The sequence below is a fragment of the Chenopodium album genome, chromosome 5 (assembly GCF_948465745.1).
Source record: "Chenopodium album chromosome 5, dcCheAlbu1.1, whole genome shotgun sequence".
Lineage (NCBI taxonomy): Eukaryota > Viridiplantae > Streptophyta > Magnoliopsida > Caryophyllales > Amaranthaceae > Chenopodium > Chenopodium album.
Genome location: NC_137838.1, coordinates 5,075,868 through 5,091,520, shown reverse-complemented (window position 1 = coordinate 5,091,520; position 15,653 = coordinate 5,075,868). Strand labels below are relative to the sequence as shown.

Sequence of the window (15,653 nt, the reverse complement as noted above, 5' to 3'; positions counted from 1 at the left end):
ATATGACCTGAAATACGAAGCTAAAATAGTAAGATCAACATAATTGAAAATATAGTTAAAATTTCATAAATTATAATTAGTATACCTCCTATTATAGTTGGACTTGGTGACCTTGTTTATAGTTAACAAAGGACAAAGGTAGTGCTATAATTAACTTGGACTTGGTGACCTTGTTTATAGTTGCTAATTTGCTATTGTTGATGGATGTAGACAACCACTGGTAGTTGCAGATGAATTGTCGCTGCCATTTTCATCATATAGTAATTTGGATTTGTTGATATGGAGGAAAAAAAAACATACTTAAGTTATACCTACCTCGCATTTAATGTGGATGACGATATGGGTTGATTGCAAAGTTTATGATGAACCCTTCTTCTAAGAATCTAAGTACTAGTACATCAAATTGTTATAATTGATGAAAGACGATATCTAAGAAAAATAATTCGGTATTGAGTATAGCATCTATATAGATCCATTTTATTACGATATATAAGCTACTAACCGCATTTTTACTTCAAGTAGTAGTGAAAGAATTATGATTCTTATTAATAGCGGATCTAAATTCTTTATCATGAATACAATAATAAATGAGCCTTTTCTCTAAGTATTACTAGTACATCAATTTGCCATAATTGATGAAAGACAAAATCTAAGAAAAGTAATTTGGTGCTTATGTATTTCAAGTTTTTAACCATATATACAAATTGATGAAAGACAAAATCTAAGTAAAGTAATTTGACACTTGTGTATTTCAACCGTATATATAAATTTTGTAAGTTTGTAACAAACATACATAAACTAGAATATGTTAGATTAGTGATATAATTACGGAGTACAGATTAAATCAACGACAAAAAGCCTAAATTTAGATAGCACATTTTATGATTCCATTTTAAATCTTCATCTTATCAACAAATTGGATCATGAGCCAATTTCAAACAAATAGATGGATGATTGTAATTTGTTACTCATTACATAGTTGACAACTCTCAAGCAAATCATTAACAGATCAATCCTTCAAGTTCAATACATGATACAATGCACCTTTTCTTTCTCAACAAGATTAGGTTAAGATTCCAATCATTTTAATTTTTTTACCACAACAAAAAGTAATCCACTATAAATCCTTAAGAGGAACCAATTGTGAAAGGCAAGCAACCAATTAAAAACAATCATGTAAAAACCAAAACAAACTAATCAACTCAAACAAACACTACTAAACTTAGGTAAGATACTAAGATATCTAAAAGCAAAGCAATGTGACACAATTATACTCCAACTTGTAAAGTTGTAATTCGACATCACATTATTATTGTAAAGCCCCCACAATTAACGTGCACATCATCCACTCATCTTCCTACAACTTCTCCACATTCTCAAAAAATTTAATTAATTCTTTAAAATTCCAAAAATCCTTAAAACAAATTCTAAAAATTGCTAACTTTTTTGTCCGTTGGATCATAATCAGTTAAAAACCCATTTTTGAAAATGGACGATTATCCTTAAATTTCTCTCTCTAAAACAAAGAGAGAGAAATTTTAGAGAGAGAAAAAAATCTAGAGAGAGAAAGAGTGAATGAAGAAGAAAAGAACTCTCCTTTTATTGTGAGGGAAGATTAAATTTTGATTCTTTTGGAATTGATCAATCCATCTTTCCTCCTTTAATTCTCTCTTTTCAATTTTTTTAGTGTTTGAATTTTCATTTCTCTCTAAATTTGAGCAAGAAACAGAGAAGAATAGGGTTTGTGAAATTTTGTAGAGAGAGAAAATTGGGTTAAGAATTAAATTCAAATTACAACATATTTTGAGATTCTGAAAATTGGGGTTTTCAATTCGATTTGTGGGTATTGTAAATTGATTAATTTTGATTGAAATTAAAATGGATATTGATAGTATTGAGTGTGTATCTTCAGTAGATGGTTTGGAGGAAGAAGAGATCTCTCATCTTGACAACCACCATACCAACCACAACAACCACCATCACCACCAAATTCCCGTCAAACAAAGGAGTAATGTGATCCCCACGGCAATTACGCCGGCAACTAGCGTTCATGAATTGCTTGAATGTCCTGTTTGTACCAATTCTATGTATCCGCCAATTCATCAGGTTTTTAATCTATCATTTTTATCTTGATATTTGTAATTTGATTGCATTCGGGTTTGTTAGATGATGATTATAAATGGCGGTAATGGGAATGAATTTGTATATGGCTTAGCTGTTAAAGGTTTTTTTTTTTTGTTGAAATTATTATTTATTGGGTTTGATTGGACTAGGTTTTCTTTTCTTGATTGGGTTTTTGTTTTTTTGGTGTGAAATTTGTAGTAATTTTGATATAATATTGAGCAATTATTGGGTTTTTTTTTGTGTATGATTAAAGGAAATGTGATTGAAATTTGGTGGATTAGCTAGCTTTATTTGATTGATGAGCTTAAATAATTGTTTGATTTTGTATAATGTAGGTTGTTTAAAAGATATGATGTGAATCAATCAAAGCATGAATAAATATTTTCGGGTATTCGGGTTTGATCTCGTTGTGTGAATTTATGTAATGTGGGTTATTTAAATGTTATGATGTGAATTAATTAAAGCTTGAGTACCACCACAATTATGTAGCCACTTTTATGGATTTGTTGGTTGATTCAATAATAATTGTCTGATTTAGCTCGATCTTGTTTGATTAAGCAAATATTTGATGTGAGGCAAATCTTTTTAGCTGTGTATAACTCTCTTGATACGGAGTACTACATAATTGATTGTTATCACATGTTAGTTTGGTCCAGAAATTATTAATGCATTTATCATAGCACCTACAACTAAATGATTGTTAATTGCAAGCTATGGAAAAGTGAGCTTACTATTTTGGGATTTAAAGAGGTTAAACGCTGAGAGTCGTGGATTGTATTATAGGCCAAGGAGTCTACTGTCTATGTTTGTTTTGCTTCTCTCTAAGTGTGGCCTCTAATTGCATTATGACTCTCGTGCATGATTATGGTTTCTATACTGATGTATTTTATTGGAAGCATTAAACTTTAACTCAATGAGGAATACAATCTAAAAACTACTTATGCAATCTACCCAAGATGTTCCATGTAAATGTTCATGGTAATGCACTAATGCATCTCCTCTACCTAGTAGGAGTCGGGTGTCTTTAATGGATTTCGATGCCTCTTATTACTGTCTCTCTTGGTAGTATTAAAAATTAAGGAAGAAAAGTATATTCATGAGAAAGAGTACATCTAATGAACTCAAAGTGTTTACTAAGGATAATTTACGAAGTATAACACAAACTCAATTTTTTGTTACCTTCGTTTTAGATTTTAGTACCAAGTGGTTGATAGCATTTATTAAGCTGTCAAATCTCTTTATGAACTTAAGCCACTTTGTGCTATCAGAATAACCTTATTGGGGAATTTGGATGCAAGGTCATATTGAGTTGATTTGTACCTGGACATGAAGATAGAAGGATCAGTCCATTATTGTAGAAAAAACATTGTTGTGAAGTATTTTTCATTTTTGCAGGCTGATAGCTTGTGGCCATTATGCATTTGGAACCATTCAAAAGGTTTGTGTTGATGAAATACTTAAGATGAAATTTGGATGGAGGAAGAAATAGTTGTTTAGTTATACTTCAATTCTTGGAGCTTTAGCTTTTGAAGGACAAACAAACCTATTTTCGATTCAATAAATAGTATGCTAAAGAGATGAATTGCAGCCTTAGGAAAAATTTAACCGGGGAATTGTGTTAAATGTGAGTTTAATGACCAGAAATTTACTGCATGCTATGTGTGCCCTTAATTAATTTGTTAAAACTTAAAAGCTTATGATCTGGAGAGACTTGAGTGCATCAAATGATTCTTTGAATGTACAGTACTTATAATTCGCATTTGCTTGATTATTTCTTTCCATTTTCCACTGTTATTCTTTTAGCAAAATCTATCCACTGTCCCTAACAATAGCTAGAAGAAAATGCAAATTCCTTATTGTAGCGCTAGATAGTTAACCAAAATAACGAAAGATCCAAGTAATAAATAATCTATTAAATTCTAGAACATGCAACATTAATGACTCAAGAAGTGTAAATTTTCAGATATCAACTTAATACCTTTCATGCCTTTATATGCAGATTATTATAATTGGCTAATGTGTACTGAGTTAATCAGTATAGAAGTGGGATCATATTACGACTTGCAGGCTGGTCCCGCATCTATTTATAAGTTCATCCTTTTGTTTTAATGTGATAGATAGGACAAGAGGGCGATTTTTTGCAATGTGTGTGCCTCTCTATCCTCAGCTTGTACTGTTTAATGCCTTTAATGTTTAGATAAATACATATGTGGCTTCTCTCCAATTGAGGTCCTGGCTATAGTTTTCATAGAACTATCCTTATTTAGAGAGGGCTCGTTACAAAGTGGTGCGGGGCTGGAATTTTTTCTGATTTGTTTTATGAATTTTGATTAGTAGAGCTCTTAAATACTTTGAATCACATCTGGGGTGATTATTGTCCGCAATTGAGTGAAACATGTCAAACCTTCCATTTTACGATTTTAAGCTTGCATAGTTGACTGATATGGGTTTTGGTTGTAAATGCAGTGCCATAATGGGCATACATTGTGCTCCACATGTAAAGGAAGAGTGCACAACCGATGCCCAACTTGTAGACAGGAGCTCGGTGATATTAGGTGCTTAGCTCTGGAGAAGGTGGCAGAGTCACTTGAACTTCCTTGTAGATATTACAGTTTGGGTTGTCCAGAAATATTTCCTTATTATAGCAAGCTGAAACATGAGACAGTGTGCAATTTTAGACCATACAACTGTCCTTATGCAGGATCCGAGTGCTCTATTGTTGGTGATATCCCCCGCTTGGTGACCCATCTTAGGGATGATCACAAGGTGGACATGCACTCTGGTAATACATTCAATCATCGCTATGTTAAATCCAATCCCCGGGAAGTGGAGAATGCTACGTGGATGTTGACGGTTAGTAATAGTCTCTCTTGTATATTTTGAGCGTAGTCTAATTTATCTTGAATGATTATGTGGTTTATCTATGACATATTCGATCATATTGTTCGTGATAGTTCCAACCTCATGGCCTCTTAGCCTTCTTTTTTCTTGTTTGCTCGTGTTTTCCTTGCCTCCCTTTCATGATTATTTTTTACGTGTATATTTTATTTCATTTGTTTGTGTTGATGAGTACTTGGCATCAGAGAAACGTATAGCTTCATTTACCAATTAGGGTGTACGTTGAATTTTGTATTCTTGTCTGTCATTTTGTCAGGTTTTCAATTACTTGGGTCAATACTTCTGCCTCCATTTTGAGGCTTTCCAACTACACAATGCTCCAGTGTACATGGCATTCCTACGTTTCATGGGCGATGAAAATGAGGCTCAAAACTACAGTTACAGCCTCGAGGTTGGGGGAAATGGGAGGAAACTTACGTGGGAAGGAACCCCTCGTAGTATTCGAGACAGTCACCGTAAGGTTAGAGATAGCCATGATGGTCTTATCATCCAACGGAATATGGCACTTTTCTTTTCCGGTGGAGACAAAAAGGAGTTGAAGCTGAGGGTAACTGGGAGGATATGGAAGGAGCAGGAAAAATCTGATGCTGCTCCCTGCATACCAAATATGAGTAGCTAAACGATTCGATCTTGTGTTTATAGAGGGATGTTTTGGGGGGGATTACTTTGGTGGGTTTTCATTTTTTTTTTTTTTTTTTTTTTTTGCACTTTCATGCTATCTCATTTTTCTCTGTGTTGGTGTAATTGGATGGAGACATTTTGGGATGGCTTTGAATTGAAGTTTTCTGCTTCTGTGCTATTTCTAACCTCAGTTTCATACTTACTTTTGCCTTGGAACCTTAGTGTTGATAAATCCTAGTCTATCTCCGTGATAAACAAAACTTGTTTATGGAGATTAAAGTGTAATTATTGCGGTGAAAATGGGTAAAACTGCTACTTGAAGTAGCGGTTTTACTCTATGATAACTTAAATTTGTTTATCACATAGATTAACTAGGATAGCCTTAAATGGTATTAGTTACGGAGTATATACTGATATTCCGACTAAATACTACTCCCGTACTCCGTAGTACTCCGTATATATTAGGTAACCCTCCTCTCGAGAGAATAAATTATTTTACAGCGAAGATATACGGACTGAGGTCTGAGGTATCTACTGTTGAGATTGCAAAATGATGCAAGGTTGTTGGAAAAGTGGCACATCCCCTTGATTCTCATGATTTGGTTTCTTTTTGAAAATTCAAAGTATTGACAATATTTCACGGACCCTGTTTTGAATTTGGGCTTAATCTTGTTTGCTGACTTTACTAGAAGAAGACATCAAAAATAAATTGACTTTGGAAACTCACTTAACTTGTTTAATTTATCAAAAATAAAAATTTTACAGAGTAAAAAATTATACTTGTAGACTTGTAGTTCAATACTTAAATGTCACTAGGTGTTTTTGTACCAATGTACCAATACATACTTAAACTCGCAATCTTAAGCATATTATTATTATCCATAAAAATTATACAAATCCAAACATCAAATTTAATGACTTAGCAAAAAATACAACACATCAGAGTCAAATACGAAACCTTATTATAATATTTGTTCCAAGATAATTATATTCGTATCCCCTCAAAAAAAGATAATTATGTTTGTGAATGAAGTCTATCAATTTTCTAATTTAATTCATTGTTTATTTTATTCAAATTTCAACAAGCTTTTGCATATTATATACTACGTATTGAATATGAGTGAAATACTATATCCAAATTACAAATAATAATGGAGGAATTTGATTTGGCAACCTGTTATATATAGACTCTTAAATTCTCATTTTTGAGTCTTGTCCAATAAATCAATACTTTATTTTTTAGGCATAAAGATGTAGATGCACATAATCAAGATGTTGAAAAAAATGCTCTATACTCACTTTCCCTCGCCACATGATTTTAAACAAAATAAATTAATAAATAATACACTAATCCTTTTTTTAATCCACCTTTAATGAACAAAGCCGGACTAAATTTCTCTTTCTGTAAACTTTTTTTTTTTTTTTGAAAGACTCTTTCAACTTTTGTCCAAACTAAGGGTCTGTTCTCATTGACTGAACTCAGCTGAACTGAAATGAATTTCAACGTATGAGAACAGACCCTAAACTACTTGTATTGCTTTTCTATAGAAAAAATAATAAAGTAATATTTACTGTATTAGGAGACAAGAAATTAACAAGTTTTGGGGTAAAAAAAAAAAAAGCATGTTTGTACCATGTACGTACCTAGTCATGACTCATGAACTCATGAATCATGATCGTATTTTAAAAAAAAAAAATTACATTTTTATTATGTCGAACTAAATCAAACTTACCTTGCAGAATTGAAACACCCATTGTTCTTAATTTTATATTTGATGATCAACACATTTAGATTATTAGTCCACTACGACACATAATTAAGCTATATAATTTTTTGTTTGATTAATTGTTTATAGAAATAATCTAGAATAATATATTAAAAAAAAAAAAAAATCTAGAATAATATCGTATTGTTGTTTAAAAAAATCACTCATAACGTCACTTTCTGTAATCCTTGATATGATTTGCAAAATTGCTTGGAAATAGAATTTATTAATTATTTAAACTATTTAAACAAATTGGGGCAATTAGATGTTGTTTAGCAACAAGATAACTTATATATTTGGTAACCAGTTACATCATACACACATAATTAATATGATAGTATGACATAGACTCTTGGGACAAGGGAGAATAACAAAGATGTATGTATATCTTACTTAAGATATCTCACAGTTATATGCAACTTTTAATATTGATTCGAAGTGTAAGATGAACTTGGGTTGACTTAGGCCGTAGTAACACAAAAAGAACAATACGACACAAGGTTATTAGAGAATGAACCATGTATGCCTTCACTATTGCAAAAGCGTATCATGGGTTGGGTTTGGATCAAAAGCGCGAGAAGACACAACACAAAACATGCTACTTATGTCAAATTCGACTTACCTAAGCAAACAAACACTGCACAACATAATTACGAGTACATGACATAACACGGTTACATGTAGGATTGGACACAAAACATACATTATTATGTTTAACAGTTTAAGTCACGTAAGTACGACTCGAAGCATAGTTTCCGGGAAATAGACACGATGCAATATTATCAGAATATTAGATCGGCCAAAAATGTTGGAATAATTTCTAGTTTATAGTGCCATTAACTTATTGAGAAGTGTGAAATTTTTGGTAGGAAGTAGTTGGATTCTTCAATGATTGTTGGCCTTGGATCTTGGCCATTTTTATCCTGTCTTCTCAAAATGCAACATTGTAACAGTTACTAAACATTTCAATTTCAATAGAGAAATAAACAATGAACAAAGCATAGTAAATTAGTAATCAATCAGATTGTTTTAGCAATAATTTCTTGATTTGCATGCATGGCCCAACTTGAATAAATGATTAAGAATAATAAACCAATTCCTTTACACCCATTTGAATAATTTAGTCCGTGTTTTGCGACAAACTTTTTATTTCATCGTGATGAACTGGTTTCTGACCAAGAAAATAAAATAAAATAAATAAATAAAGAAAGAAATTAGATTACTTAGGCCCTTTTTAATTAGGAGGAAATGAAAGGAAAAGAAAAGAAAGGAAAGGAAAGTTATAGCTTCTTTATGTTTGGTTTTAAAAATTAAACGGAATTTGATAAGAAATGAAAAGAAAGCTCCTTTTACAAATTCTTTTCTTTCTTTTCCTCACAAAAAAATTAGAGGAAAGAAAAAAAATTATATCTATCAAGCTTAAAATTAGTCTCCCTTCCATTTTACTTCCTTTACTAATCTCATAACAAGTACTCATAATAGATTCTTCCTCTTGATCTCATTTCCCTTCATTTACTTATAATCTAATATCAACCCAAACATTATATGATATACGGATTACTACGTAGAGTAGTTTTTTCCCTTTTCTTTCTCTTCCTTTCTTTCCTTTTTCCCCCTTTCTTTCCTTTACTAAACAAACAAAGCCTTGATAAGATTGGGGTTATGTTGTTACGTTGTAGCCGGTGATTCAGGCAAATGGTTTAGGTAATAACTTTAAATTTATTCAAATCTCGAGTTGATATTATATTATTGTTACACTCTATCTTCAACTGTATATTGTTACAAACAATTCCCAAACACACAAATTTGATCATTAATGTTTTTGGACTATCTATCAATAAAAATTACAATTGCAATACTTGGTATTTCTATGAATAACAGACAAAGTCAAAGCAATGTGTATATATTCATTTTTTTAAGAAACAAATAGCTTACAAATATATATATATATATATATATATATATATATATATATATATATATATATATATATATATATGAGTAATGTGCATGAAGTATAGCCAATTTCAATATTTCCTACCGTAATTGATATGAGCTAGCTTAGGTTAAGTTTCATATCAAATAGTTATAGTGAAGATATTACAATCATAATACGAAATATGATCAACTCAATTTGAATCGGATATAATTTTTCTTATCTTATAAAATTTCAGATCAAGTTTGAATCGGATCATACTTAAAATTACACGTTACATACAAGTATGCATAAATGTCTAAAGCCCTAATTAAGACACACCACAATGGTGGGACAATAAACGTAGTAGTTTGACATTTGTCCCAAGATGGTAAGGTCCATGAGCCGTGGCAAGTGTTAAGAGCTTGACCCTTACTCAAGCTCATAAGGTTCGTTGCCTCGTTGGTGTAGGATATCTTATACTCTTATAGTATTCATGTTACACTTATTTAATACAAGTGAATCACTTTCACCAAACTACAAGATTACGATAGCTGCTAAGTGCTAACTAAGAGGCTAAGCTAGAACCTAAAGAACGGCAATTTGTCAATATTTGAGGGTTGAATATTCCAAAATTTCTCAACTAACAATTGATGTTTGTGGAAATTTTGTATAATTAGTATGCTTTCTTTCAATTTTTGACATGTACATATACTCAATAATTCATCTACGAATATTGTGTATAAGTAGTCGCTTGTGAGTTTGTTTTGTATTATTATTTGGTGTTAATGAGGTGATAGAATTTGAAACACAAAATAAATATTACCGGAGAATAATACTAGTGTACCTACGTTAAATGTTATGTGCAACTTTGGAATATTTTATACATCACAAATATTACTTTAAATTGCACATAACAATTAACAGAGGTAGTATATAGCTAGTCTACATCACTAATTACATATTTACATGTCTATAAAAACAAAGATATACAACTTATGAGAATGAACATGTATTGTACATACAAAAATAATTGTCGTAACTTTAGATAAGTTATAGTTCCCGTCAAAAAAATAAATAAATTTAAACACCAAACATGACTCGAACATTCTCTAGATAACTAATCTCGAGACTAACTATAAATACAAATCAGTAATTTTTTTTAGTTAAAGAGAAAATCTGACCGTAAATCAACCCTCACAATTTTTTGGATCCGGTACCGGACTACGGGACAAATACTTTGAAAGAGGGCAGCCCCTAAACATAGGGGAGGAACCAAAAGCAAAGGTACTTTATACTCAAAGACTCAAAGTCCATAGAATTTTGAATTTTCTATAAAAGGGGACGAGAACTTGTCACCAACAGCTAGATTAAAAAAACCCATCACGCAATTTGCACAAAATTTTAAAATAAAAATAAAATAAAAATAAACCCATTCTTTTTTATCAGACTCACTTCTCCATTTCTGCTACAAATTACAACAACTACTACCCAAAAATACATCATTTTTTGCTTCAAATTTGGGAAATTTTTATAGAAAGTTATCAAGCGCATTTTAATTTCTTTTCATTTTTCCCAGGTTAGTACTTTTAGATTATGTGATTATTATTATTTTTTTTAATTTCAATGTCTTAGAAAATTATAAAGCTTTAATCTTTGTTGTTGTTTGATTTTTTTTGCCGATTTGATGAATCAATGTTGTTCAAGAAACTAATTTGTTTTGCATGGGTGAAAATAAAGTTGCATTATTTTCTTTCTAAAAATGTAGTTGCACTCTAATTATTAAAATTATATAGTGTATGAATTATGAAATGTTGATCAATTCTTGTTTGTTATTAATCTTATGATTACTAATTTGATTAATAACAATGTTGGCAAAAGAAGTTATTGAAAAATGAAAACCTTAAATATTTGGGTTTAACTTGTTCAACTTTCTTTTATTGGAAATGAAATGCAAATGATATTTTTAATTAATTTTTTTTTTCTTCTTCTGGGTTTTATTTGTCAGTTAATAACTTAATATCATGTTATAAACTTATAAACCCTTTTGTACAAATTCTTGATTCACATAGTCGACCGCTCGACCCTGTATATCCTTTAAAATTTTTGACAATTTTGTTGATTATTGCCTGAAATAAGTACTTTCAATTATCAAAATTGTAGGGTTATTCAAAAAATCTTCAAAGCCTTTGACTTTTTTTAATTAATTAAAATGTGCAACTGGTTTCCCTATTGAGATCATTGTTTTTGGCTACATCAATGTGTTTGGTGAATTGATTATGTAAGCTTTAATAAATTAAGTTTAAAGGGTTAACAATGGTATTGTTGCTTATGCTAGTTAACTGCCCTTTCACTATCAATTGTATATTTTTCTATGATATGAAAGTAACTTGTTAAAATTTTAATGTAGTTCAATTTTGTCCATTTGTTGCATTAAATCTCAACCACCATTACCTGGTTTTTCAACTTTTTCCCTGTGTCTTTTGAGATCAGGGCAGTTGGGATAATGAGTAGAGTTAGCTATGTTACATCGATAATTAATATCGACTTTTGTAGTTAAAGATAGTTCACTGGTGCTTCATTGAATTGTTACATTAGTTGTCATTTTCTCGTTTTGTGAACTTCATGTTGGTGTTTATATAGGTGGTTTGATTGTAATATGTAGACATCGATAAGAGTCCTAACAAAGATTGAGTGAATGGCGTAATAAGAAGGTATAAATCTTGCTTACTATAGAATTATCTTAGTTAGGCTGCCTTGATCATCTTGTGGCATAGGAGTGTAGGATCCTTGAATTGTCACTTTTGTACTGTATTCTCTGATTTCAGATTACAGTGTTCAAATTACAAATGTTCACCTCTTAAAATCTGATGGCTTTATGATTCTTGGCCAAGTATATTCTCTGATTTCAGATGTTTAGTTTAGGCATATTTCAGATCACGTTGGTGTAACCGACACAATCTTAAGGCTGTATAGAAAGTTAAATCAGTGGTCTGAATGTTGATATTATAAGTCTTCTATTTGGGTGATAATTGTATGGAGTAGAGAGTATACACACAGTGAAGAGATTTTCTAAGGCTTTCTTTGTTTCACTGTAAAGCTATTTTAGGCAATACAAATTCATGTGAACAATATGGTCTAATACAGGATACAATAATAGCAACATTGCGGTGTAAATCTTCCTGTAGGCAGGTGCTTTGTGCATAGACGGATTTGGAAATGACCTCTTCTATTATGACCTTTAGATTTTTCTTTACTTTTCTGTAAGTCACAATTTATTACCCCACATAAAGACTTTGCTCTAATGTGAACAAGACGTAAAAGTTGATAAATAATAGCTGGGCATCTGTTTTCATTTACTTAAGCAGACTCTCCTCCAACACAAGCATATTTTACTGTGTTTAGGCCCATCGAAGATAAATCAGAGATATTAGGAAGTTAATTGTGGCTACAAATTTGCTGAGCTAATAGATAATAATGTGTAGTTCTTAGAACACATGTTATTAATGATTCATCACCCTGAATCCCATACCCTTGGTTGTGGAAAGCCTTCACTCATCTGAAATCAGCTTTTATGTTGTGCGTGTATGTGTGTGCACTCCTATTTGTCTTGAAGCATGCACAAGTACTGTGAGATCATGATCGCTGCCTAGACATCTGCTACACGTACTAAATATTCACTGATGGTTCTCATTTCCTGATAATACTTTCCATGCTGTGTTTTTGTAGATGCACAATTACATTTGTTTAGCTTGATGTTTGCATTGTCTGTCATGTTTCCTGACTTCCTGTAACCCTGTTAGTTATGGGTTGTCTTTAACGATAGCTAGTATTCCTATGTGCAGAAAGCTTTGATGTATTCTGTATACACTAATTGCCTATCAGCAGCTCCTTATGAGACTTATGTTAAGAATCTTGTTAAATAATATTGCAGATTTTATTTGGATTATCCCAAGTGGTATAAGCCTGCTAAACTGAAGAAATAGCTAGTCGGTGAAGTATTCTTGCTACTATATATGGGCTGCTGCTATTCGAAGAAAGTTGGTCGTGTTCCTGGATACGAGGATCCTGCCGTCCTTGCCTCTGTAACACCCTGTGAGTGTTCATCATTTATCAAAGTACTGCATACCCTATAAATACTTGTTTTGCTTCTATATCAGTGATGGCATCGTTGTTTATAGCTTTATACTAACTAGTCTTATGACCCCATGTACATTTGTTCAATAAAAGGTTGAGAGAAAGATGTTTAATTCAGGAAGGGAAGGGGAAGGTGATGAAATATGAGAGATAAAACCAAATGAACAAATATTTATAGTCTTTGTCCCTATGGGCTTGTGTTCTTAAAACTCCGTAATAGGTATAGATACTATGGAGTAATAACTAATACAGAGTACCTTGTACTTATACATTCCTTGATTATTTACTGTCTGCAGTCACTGAGAGTGAAGTAGAGGCCTTGTATGAGTTATTCAAGAAATTGAGCAGCTCCATAATTGATGACGGCCTAATTCATAAGGTAAGTAAATTTATGGACCTTGATAGGAGTTTTTTTTATGTCATATTATTTCTGTTTATTCCATAATCCATGTCAGCTGTATTCGTTCATTTTTTCATGTATGTATATTGACAGGAAGAGTTCCAACTTGCGCTCTTTAGGAACAGTAAAAAGGAGAATCTTTTTGCAGATAGGGTGAGCAGGCAGATTCAGTTTTTCTTTCTGGGTCGTTCTTGTTGCCAAATTCTACTATATAACCTATAGCACTATCAAAACAAAATATACTCGGAAGGTTTTCTTGTGTAGCCTGAAGTCGGCCTGAACAATGTCTTACATTCGGTCTTTTGCAGATCTTTGACTTATTTGATTTGAAGCGCAATGGTGTCATTGACTTTGGAGAATTTGTTCGGTCACTGGCAGTATTTCACCCCAATTCACCAGTAAAGGATAAGATGGAATGTATGTACCTCTATGATTTGTAAGTAAGCGCGTTTAACAATCTTTATCTGAAAAAAATCTTTTGTATTAATGGAAATACTTTCTGCCTGCAGTTGCTTTCAAATTGTATGATCTGAGACAAACTGGGTTTATTGAGCGTGAAGAGGTGAGTACTTGTAGCTTTTTATTAGTGAGAACCTGAATAACCAATTGTTAGCCATTCCCTAGTTTTTTTCATATGCCATTAGCTCATTGTCGTTTACTTGAACACAGTTGAAGGAAATGGTTCTGGCTTTGTTGCATGAATCGGAGTTGTTCCTCTCAGATGATGCTGTCGAGGCAATTGTGGATAAGGTATATAACAAAATTCCTTTTCATGCTTTTTTTCCCCTCGGTGGTTTATACACTAACATATTGGTGTATTGTTTCCACAGACATTTACTGAAGCAGATTTAAAAGGTGATGGGAAGATAGATCGAGAAGAATGGTGTGAATTAGTAAAGACTTATCCTTCATTGCTTAAGAATATGACACTCCCATATTTGAAGTATGTTTTTTTTACCTCAAAAACTTTGTTGTGAATTTTCTGAAGTACTTATCCCAAAGGGTCCATTAGTCTTTGCAGAAAAATTTATCGTTACAATGTTTTTTTCAGGGATATCACATTAGCATTTCCAAGCTTCATTTTAACCTCAGAAGTTGAAGACATAGAAGTGCCTTAGAAAGAAAAAAGAGTAAGGGTGAGCTGATATGAAGAACCCGAATAGATGAGATGGTTTTCAGGGTTCAGATCACACAGTGAAGCAACACCAATGCTTCACCAATTCACCCCTTGTGTAGTGGGTAAAAAAAAAAAAAAAAGTGCAAGCAGAACATATATCAATATGTAACATCTTGTATTTGTTCTTGTATGTGTAGTATCATACAACATTTACAATAGTGAACATCTTTTTGAAATGCTCATATGTTTACATTCATGGGCAAATACTAGTTGCAAAGACTAAAATCAACCGCCTTTCTAAAACTGTAACCTACTGAATTAATTGTCAATAAAGCTCAAAGTTTTATTCTCAATTACAATTTATTGGACAAACAACATATTCAAATATGACATTAAATTATAGGTTTGGGTAAGGCTAGGAACTTAGGGTGCAAAGAGAAACTCTTATGAGTTAATAAAAAAATCAAGTACATATCAAATTAGTTATTTTCATAGATTTATGAGTGTTAAAACACCTAATTGTCCACATGTGACTAGTCTTTCATCAAAGAAAGATGAAAAAAATCAGAGGAGTTACTCCTACCATAAATTTACAATGAAATCTCATTCAAAGCTTGCAAGTAAAATTGACTCTCCTTTTTATTTAGGCACCATATTCATCTCTTCTAAAAATTT

The 15,653-nt window shown here is 31.9% G+C and overlaps 2 protein-coding genes across 2 annotated transcripts; both read left to right on the top strand.

The window, feature by feature from the left end:
- Window positions 1–1,377: 1,377 nt before the first annotated feature.
- LOC145631619 (E3 ubiquitin-protein ligase SINAT3-like) lies at window positions 1,378–6,171 on the top strand. The gene is made up of 3 exons (XM_081683738.1): window positions 1,378–2,106; window positions 4,591–4,977; window positions 5,279–6,171. Exons 1-3 carry the CDS (start codon window positions 1,879–1,881, stop codon window positions 5,639–5,641), a joined length of 978 nt encoding a protein of 325 aa, XP_081539864.1. The 5' UTR covers window positions 1,378–1,878; the 3' UTR covers window positions 5,642–6,171.
- A 4,549-nt stretch (window positions 6,172–10,720) lies between these two features.
- LOC145631620 (calcineurin B-like protein 4) lies at window positions 10,721–15,220 on the top strand. Its single transcript, XM_081683739.1, has 9 exons — window positions 10,721–10,903; window positions 13,259–13,419; window positions 13,758–13,840; window positions 13,955–14,014; window positions 14,170–14,278; window positions 14,371–14,423; window positions 14,531–14,611; window positions 14,692–14,804; window positions 14,913–15,220. Exons 2-9 carry the CDS (start codon window positions 13,341–13,343, stop codon window positions 14,977–14,979), a joined length of 645 nt encoding a protein of 214 aa, XP_081539865.1. The 5' UTR covers window positions 10,721–10,903; window positions 13,259–13,340; the 3' UTR covers window positions 14,980–15,220.
- The last annotated feature ends 433 nt before the right edge of the window (window positions 15,221–15,653 follow it).